The 8,975-nt window shown below is 41.9% G+C and overlaps 1 protein-coding gene across 1 annotated transcript in view; it reads right to left on the reverse strand.

Annotated features, from left to right (window-relative positions):
- FAAH2 (fatty acid amide hydrolase 2) overlaps positions 1–8,975 on the reverse strand; it is a 56,533-nt gene that overhangs the window by 40,211 nt on the left and 7,347 nt on the right. Inside the window, exon 2 of the mRNA XM_006773705.2 lies at positions 8,137–8,219. Within this exon, the coding sequence (XP_006773768.1) occupies positions 8,137–8,219 (83 nt within the window). The remainder of the gene's footprint in view (positions 1–8,136; positions 8,220–8,975) is intronic.

Here is an 8,975-nt window from a genome sequence, read left to right on the forward strand (position 1 = left end):
GCCTCCTAGTGGCTAACTGGGTAAACATTTTTTAAAAACAGAGCCTAGCAGCCATGTCTACATAGGGGCCTCTCACACTGTACTTCAGGGAAAACCTGCACTGAACTGCCTTCCTGCACTGTGTTCCTGCCATCTGAGCAAGCCCTTGTGGAGAAGTTCCTGGAATCCTATTTCAACCAATAGGACGGAAGCTTTCCCTGTACATAGCTGTGCAGTTATATCCTCATCAGTATCTTCACCAATTAATCAGAGAGGCTCCATTCTGACCAATCAGGATAGTGCTTTTTGGACCAATCTAACTGGGAAGATTATAGTCAGAGTCTATTTCAATCAAAAAATCTAAATAAGCATAACCATTTATAACCATAGATTTTTCTGCATATATAGAGCTAGGTCCAAGGTAAATTCATTAGCATTTGTCAAGCAAAGTCAAATACCCCAGGGTATTACACATACCTATAGGCATCTAGACACAATTTTGGCCTTTGAGATATGAAATATGACAACCATCTCATAACAATCAGAAGATCTAGCCTGAAAATAAGTCTGACAATCCAGGATATCCAAGGCAAAGGACTGAATACATAAGTTATTGATGATATTTTTCAGTTGCTGAGTTAAGTATGTGGCTAACTACCTAAGGACTTCCTGTTTAATGGCATAATATATTTTCCTTATTGTTTTCAGTTCTTTTGAGTTGGGTTTTCTGTTATTTGCAGTGAAAAGCGTCTAAACCAGTGGTCCTCCACCTTCCTAATGCCGCGACCCTGTAATACAGTTCCTCATGTTGTGGTGATCCCCAACCATAAAATTATTTTCCTTGCTACTTTATAACTGTAATTTTGCTACTGTTACGAATCATAATGTAAATATCTGATATGCAGGATGTATTTTCATTGTTCGCGACCCACAGGTTGAGAACCGCTGGAACTAACAGAGTTGACAGGGCACTTTTAATTGGGTGGTAGGGACAGAAGCTACATTTCAGTGTCAGTGTAAATAGGAGATAAAGACTCAGAGAAAATAATTGTTGACTACATTTTGCAGAAGCTTGCTTATGTGAGAAAAATAAGAGCATTATGATAGCCAGTTAGGTACAGCAAGATATTCGTCTGAAAATATTATAATCCGCTCAGCCGTCATGGCTCACTGGTTGAGTGTCAACCTATGAATCAGGAAGTGATGGTTCAATTTCCGGTCAGGGCGCATGCCGGGGTTGCAGGCCCAATCCCCAGTGTGGGGTGCACAGGAGGCAGCCAATCAATGATTCTTTCTCATCATTGATGTTTCTATCTCTCTCTCCCTCTTCTTCCCTCTCTGAAATCAATAAAAATATATTTTTTAAAAATGAAAATATTATAATCTGGCTACTAAGAATACACAGAATCTGGCCACTTAAAGGCACTCTATTAGAGTGGTCAGGATCCAGATTTTGGAGACAGGCTTACCTGGGATGGTTATGTGACCTTCCAAGTAACAATTCCTAACTCTCCATTTCACCACCTATCCTATATAGTGAAAGCCTAATATGCAAATTGACCAAACGGCTGGCAGAACAACCGGTTGCTATGATGTGCACTGACCACCAGGGGGCAGATGTTCAATGCAGGAGCTACCCCAGCCCACAGGCCCCAGGCTAGCCAAGGCAGGTACCAGCAGGGGGCCCTGATTGCCCTGCCAGTCACCCCACAGAGGGAGGCGACCTGCAGCAGCAGTGGGGGGCGGGGTTGGTGAGCGGGCAGTGCCAGGCCGGCCAAGGAGGGTGCCAGCGGGGACCCCTCCTTGATGATCTGCTGGTCACCCCACAGATCATCCCTGATTGCTAACCAGGCCTAGGGATCCTACCTGTGCACAAATTTTGTGCACCGGGCATCTAGTAAAACAATAAGACCTACATGATTTGCCAATGCATAAAATACAGTGCCGAGCACACAGAAGTCACTCAATAAAAGGAGGCTATTGCCGAAACCGGTTTGGCTCAGTGGATAGAGCGTCGGCCTGCGGACTGAAGGGTCCCAGGTTCGATTCCGGTCAAGGGCATGTACCTGGGTTGCGGGCACATCCCCAGTGGGAGGTGTGCAGGAGGCAGCTGATCGATGTCTCTCTCTCATCGATGTTTCTGACTCTCTATCTCTCTCCCTTCCTCTCTGTAAAAAATCAATAAAATATTTTAAAAAAAAAGGAGGCTATTACTGTCATCATTACTAATATCATCAAGTTCTCCTGACAGTCAACAAAATCTGGTAGGAAAGTCAAAGGATTAGGGTTTTAGCAGACGAAGTCAAAGCCAAATTGCCCACATCACAGAATTCAGAGAATTGGCAACATAAAATTTAGGAAATAGGCTGCAAGCCTTTATATCAGAAAGAAACAATGAGAAGAACTTCAGCAGGTATTTATTCAACATGTCTTATGAGTATGATATTATCAGCACCATTTACTGGCAGCGTATTTGTTGGTGGTGAGACACGGTTCCTGGGACACTTGACACCTAGGAATTTCCCAGCCAGTTAGCACAGCGCGGTCAGATTCCTAAGTCCTATTCCTTCCAAGTCTAGAGCACAGGCCTTTCCAAAGGCCTTAAAAGCCCTGTTGTTAATGCTGCACAAACTTAAGCCACACATAATCAGCAAATGCAGAGAGCTCTAAGAGAAGGTTGTATGGGTAGAAAGGAAACTAGCTACCGTTACACATGGGCTCAGGGCCACAGGCAGCACTAAACTTCTGACACCAAAGAAAGCCCTGTAATTTTAGCCTATCTACAAGCAGGTGCCCGAGAAGAAAAGAATCCTCACCCCACCTCTGTAGAGACAGACTGAGAACACGTCCAAAGGGAGACTGCGACACCAGAATGATACATAGGCTAGACAGTGTGGCCAGTGAAAGACTTTACTGAGGTCTGAGGGGCCTTTTAAAAAAAATATGTTTTTACAATGGAATACTATGCTGCTATAAAAAGGAAGGAACTCCTACCATTGGCAACAGCATGGCTGGACCTGGAGAGCATTATGCTAAGTGAAATAAGCCAGTCAGAGAAAGATAAATAGCACATGATCTCACTCATTTGTAGATTATAATGAACAACATAAACTGATGAACACAAACAGATCCAGAGACAGAGAAGCATCGATCAGATCGTCAAACCTCAGAGGGAAGGCAGGGGAGGGTGGGGATAAGGAGGCGAGATCAACCAAAGGACTTGTGTGCATGCATATAAGCCTAACCAATGGACACAGACAACAGGGGGGTGAGGGTATGAAGCGGGGGGAGGATAGGGGAGGATAAGGACACATATGTAATACCTTAATCAAGAAAGAAAATAAATATAAAAAATAAGTTTTTATTGATTTGAGACAGAAAAAAAAGGTGAGGGAGAGAGAAACATTGATGACCGAGGCACATGGATCGGCTGCCTCCTGCATTGAGCCTGCAACCTGGGCATGTGCCCTGCCTGGCGATCAAACCAGTGACCTCTCAGTGCATGGGACATCACTCAACCAACTGAACCACACCGGCTAGAACTGAGAGGCCTTTTTAATACTATATATCCTGCCTGCTCCCAGTGGTCTCATTAGAGCAGGGTCCAGGAGAGCAAAATCCAAGGATGATTCCACCCTTATGCTCTGGTGAAAAGCTGTACAGCCACTTCACCTCTATAGCAGAAGCTATACAGACTGCCATCATCATCTGGTTTATTTGTATTCATTTTTCAGAATTTTGTTTTTACATCACTACCTCCAGAAAGCCTTCCCTGACACCTCTCCAGGCCTGGATAGGTATACCTCCTCCACCCACAGTATTCTCTTTCTTACAGAGCCTTAGCTCCACTGTGCTGTAAACAATAGCTGTTTGTATGTTTCAACCACCAGACTAGGAGTTAAAAGAGGCGAGGGCCTGTGTTTTGTTCACCTTTATACCTTCCAATACCTACCACACTGTCAGGCACATAGTAGGCATTGAACAAATGTCTGGTGGGTGAGACAATTAAGGTCACAACTAGAGGCCCAGTGCACAAAATTCATGCACTGAGAGGGGGGGGTCCCTTAGACTGGCCTGCATTCTCTCGCAGTCCAGGACCCCACGGGGGCTTGCTGCTCTTTACCGCTCTGCTTGCTCACTGCTCCTTAGTGCTGCCGCGGAGGTGAGAGGCTCCTGCCACTGCCGCTATACTCACCAGCCGTGAGCCCAGCTTCTGGCTGAGCAGCGCTACATCTGTGGGAGCGCACTGACCACCAGGAGGCAGCTCCTGCATTGGGTGTCTGCCCCCTGGAGGTCAGTGCGTGTCATAGTGACTGGTTGTTCCACAGTTCGGTCGATTTGCATATTAGGGTTTTATTATATAGGATGGCAATGCAACTCTGAATTAAGCATTCTATAGCCCCACTTTATGATGAAACTGGGAAAACTCAGGGTTGTTGGTGTGTTGTTTTTCTGCTAACTAATGCTCTCTTAGAGCCTCAATTACAGGGTGCTAGAGACTGAAAGGCAAGGAAAGAGGTGAAGGGGTTTGCTTCTTCCAGTTTGTTGGTTGTTCCTGATAATCCTGTCCCAACAACAGCCTTTCATCTAGGCCAGGGGTGGGGAACCTTTATTCTGCCACGGGCCATTTGGCTATTTATAACATCATTCAAGGGCCATACAAAATTATCAACTTAAAAATTAGCCTGCTATATTTGGTCAAACATTTCATTAATTCATCCCTAATGCCTTGGCAGGGCTAAACCAAATGATTTCACAGGCCTTATCAGATGTTCCCCACCCCTGATCTAGGCAAATCTAGTTAGTTTGAGCTTCCTATTTCTTTCCATACTCTAGAACCAGTCTCCTGTACCCCCTCTGAAGTACCAGTATCAGGCGGCTGCCCCTCAGAGGTCGGAATCATAGCTCCATGAGGTTTCCTCTTTAAGCTTCTGAGGCAGCAGCAGCTAGGCAGCACCCTCCCCTCCCCATGTGTGTCTAGGTCCTAGCTCTGCAGGAATCTTTTTTGACTTTCTTAATTCTGATAATGCCATTTTTTCCCTTTGTCCTCTCAGATCTAAGGGTGGTAGTTGTTTCCTACATTCATTATCTCTGTTTTTTCATTCCTTAAAAACCTATTTTGACAATTCTGTATATTTTTTCAGAATAGTGTGGTTCTGGACCCTGAATGAAACAAAAATGGTGAGAGCACAATGTGCTCAGGGAGCTCAGAAGCAGACTCTTCACAAAGGCTGAGATGATTCAATAAAGTGAAATTGAGACGTGAGCTGAGTTCTTGGAAAATAATTCAGCCAAATATAGAAGAGATAAGGAGAAGGGAAGAATGCCAGGCAGAAGGAACAACATATACAAAGTTAGGGAGATCAGAGAGAGAGCACAATGGGTCAGAGGACATGGAGTAGTTCAGTAGCTAGGGCAGCCATGGGCAAACTACAACCCGCGGGCTGGATCTGGCCCGTTTGAAATGAATAAAACTATTGAAAAAAAAAGACCGTACCCTTTTATGTAATGATGTTTACTTTGAATTTATATTAGTTCACACAACCACTCCATCCATGCTTTTGTTCCGGCCCTCCGGTCCAGTTTAAGAACCCATTGTGGCCCTCGAGTCAAAAAGTTTGCCCACCCCTGAGCTAGGGAATAGGATATGAAGAAACAGGAAATGCCTGGTGTCACAGAAAATAAGGAAGAACCATTAAAACTTGTTGACTAATTGAAGTAGGCAGATCTCTTTGGAAAGGAGGGGAGAAGCCAAGGGTTACACCCAGGTGTCTTGTTTGTGTGACTGGGCAGAAGAACAGGTTTGGGAGAAGTTGATAAAGTGGTAAACATTTTCTAATTAGTCTTTCAAGAGTAGAAAGAAGCTAGGAGATTTAGCCAGCAGATTTAGAGTCCATATTTTCTGCTGCTACTATATTTCGTAGCTGTGTGACATTAATCACCTAACTGCCTTGAGAGTTAGTTTAGTGTCAGGTAAACAGGGGGATAGCAATACAGTAAAACTGTGTATAATCATGAGGACAGTTCCATTTATGGAGCTCCTATTATATTAACCACCATAACAATACCAATAGTTAACACTGATTGATGTAAGGGCCAGTGCTTCATGCTTTACATATATTTTTCATTTAAAAATGTTTATCAATTTTGAGAGAGAGAAAGGAAGGGAGAGGGAGAGAAAGAGAAAAACATCGAAGAAAGAAAGAAACATCAATTGGTTGCTTCTTGCATGCACCCCGAACCCATAACCTGCCCCAACCAGGAATTGAACCTATGGGACTACTCTCAATCAACTGAGCCACATAGGCCTGGGCCATACATTTTTCATTCTGCCAATATTTTAATTACAAATACAATAGAAACAATTAACACAGTGAAGCCATTTGGGTATACTTTAAGGGAGGCAGGAAAACCACTGATGTTACACATAGAATGACTAAACTTACTAAAATTATTTCTCAATCCATCCATGGCTTCTCTCTCCAAATCTTCAATCCTTTCACAGCTACTGCCCTGCCCCACGTTCCCTACCCCCATCAGCAGCCCCTCCATTCTCCTATGTGTAGGCCCACCCATCATTTTCAATGAGGACAGAAATTTAATTCTCTCGCAGATCTTTATTAGTATCCTCACACACAAAAACAAGTTCTACAACATAAGACCTCCCTCCTTATGACTTACACTCCTTAAAATAGAAAAATAAAAGTAACAGAATTTCCTTTTCTCAAATATTTAAAGATATAGTCAACAAATGAACCGCAAATTACATTTCAAATAAAAACCCAATGCAGAATCTGGGGAAACACATATGGGATGAGGAGCTGCTAAAAGTGTTGGGAGGATGGTACCAGTGTAGAGCTGGTCCATAGAAAAAGGAAGGGGACAAGGTAAAATGGAACATACAGACACTCTGTACTTCTGTTTCTGTGAGTTTTGGCACCAGATGTCTATATATTTGGATCATGGCTCTATTACATACTACCTGTATGACACTAGGCAAGTAACTTAAATGGTCTGGGTCACACTTTTGACATTTACAACATAGCAAATGTATTTTATGAAAAAGCTTTTGAAATGATTAAATTCAAAATGTATAAAGTGCCCCAGCCAGTGTGGCTCAATGGTTGAGCATCAACCCATAAACCAGGAGGTTATGGTTTGATTCCTGGTCAGGGCACATGACGGGTTGTGGGCTCAGTCCCCAGTGGGGGGTGTCCAAGAGGCAGCAGGTCAATGATTCTCTCTCATCATTGATGTTTCTATCTTTCTTTCCCTCTCTCTTCCTTTCTGAAATCAATAAAAATATATTAATGAGTCCATTCTTTATAAAAATTACCAAAAGATGTATAAAGTAACTATAAAGCATAATCTGTTTCACGTAGCATTGTATTTCATAAAAATATTTTAAATATTTATAATTTCATAAGACTGGCTTTCATTTTATTTACATGTACAGTAACTGTCAAGTGATATTTTTCAATTTTTGTAGTAATATAAGCTTTTATTTAAAAATAATTGACTTAAGTGATGCAATTTAGTAAGTATATTAATTAACAATAGAGTTGCTATGCCAACAAGACAAAAATCTTGAAGGTGCTATACGAATAAAATCTGGAAAATGCCGCTCTAGATCATGGTATGATAAGAACTGTGCTGTGTAGGCTGCCACTGGAAAACAAATCCAAATTTTGTCCCTCTAATACTTCACAGCTCCCTGGAAGAGTTTACTTGGTAACTGAGACACAGAAATCACATATATAATATCTTGTAAAAATACCATCTACTATACTAAATCCACATTGGAATGTGTAGTAGTAATGGAGCGTTCTCTTTATTAGAGTTGCTACCAAAAACAAATTATTCCAATAAGCGCTCAATGATGCCTACCAGGTTCAGGCCTTGTTCTGGGTGATAAATATGTAAAAACCAACAAAATGTATTCTTTGTCATCAAAGATCTTAAAGTCACTGGGAGGCGAGAGGAAGCAGTCAGAAACATAAAAGCTCAACCAAGGCAAGAAGTGTTGCATTATAAGTTAGGGTAGGTCCCAGTGAGAAATCAAAGGAAGGACACAGAGGAAGAGGAGTCCAGGAAATACGCCAAAATGGCATGGCCACAGAAACAGGACAAAAACCGTGACAGAGTAAAAATGCTCACCTGTACTTGACAATTCCATTGATCAGTGGGTTCACATCCACGATTCTGTTGATATAAGCCTGAATGACATCTATGCATTTCACCTGCAAAATACAGTAATTTATTTCACAGGTGTTTATTTGAAGAACTATTTATCCATCCAACAAGCACTTTTTATTTAGGACATCTTCAATGAATTATCCAGTCCAGTCCATTGTGAGGAGGTAAAAGATGTCTACTTTGAAGCTAAAACGTCACACATATGCCAGTATTAGAAGGCTCTGAACAATGGGTAGGGTAAAAGATATAAGCTCCCCTTTAAGTAAATAGAAATTGAAGTCCAGAGATATGATGTATATATACTCAACTAGGAAATATATTTCTAGTAAATAACTAGTATAACGATAGATACCATTTTATAGCAATACCCTGAAATTTAACATTATACATCACCTTTGCAAAATCTAGGAGTTGAGGAGTGGAGACAAAGCACATTAAGGCACAGTTTCCAGATAAAATAAAGGACACCAAGTTAAATTTTAATTTCAGATGGATAGCGAATAATTTTTAAGTAGGTCCTAAATATTGCATGGGGATAATTTTACTAAAAATTATTCATTACTTACTTGAAATTAAAATTAAACTGAGTGTCCTGTATTCTATTTTGCTAAATCTGGCAACGCTAGGCAAAGGGTCTTAGTTTAGGAATATGAGGAGAGGTAAGACAAGTAAAACACCTGGGAGGGAGTTCTTAAAGATTAGCATTTATCTATTACTAGAAGCCTGGTGCACAAAATTCGTGCATGTGTGTGGGGGTGTCCCTCAGCCCAGCCTTCACCCTCTCCAATCTGGGACCCCAC

Source organism: Myotis davidii, unplaced genomic scaffold (assembly GCF_000327345.1).
Source record: "Myotis davidii unplaced genomic scaffold, ASM32734v1 scaffold546, whole genome shotgun sequence".
Taxonomy (NCBI): Eukaryota; Metazoa; Chordata; class Mammalia; order Chiroptera; family Vespertilionidae; genus Myotis; species Myotis davidii.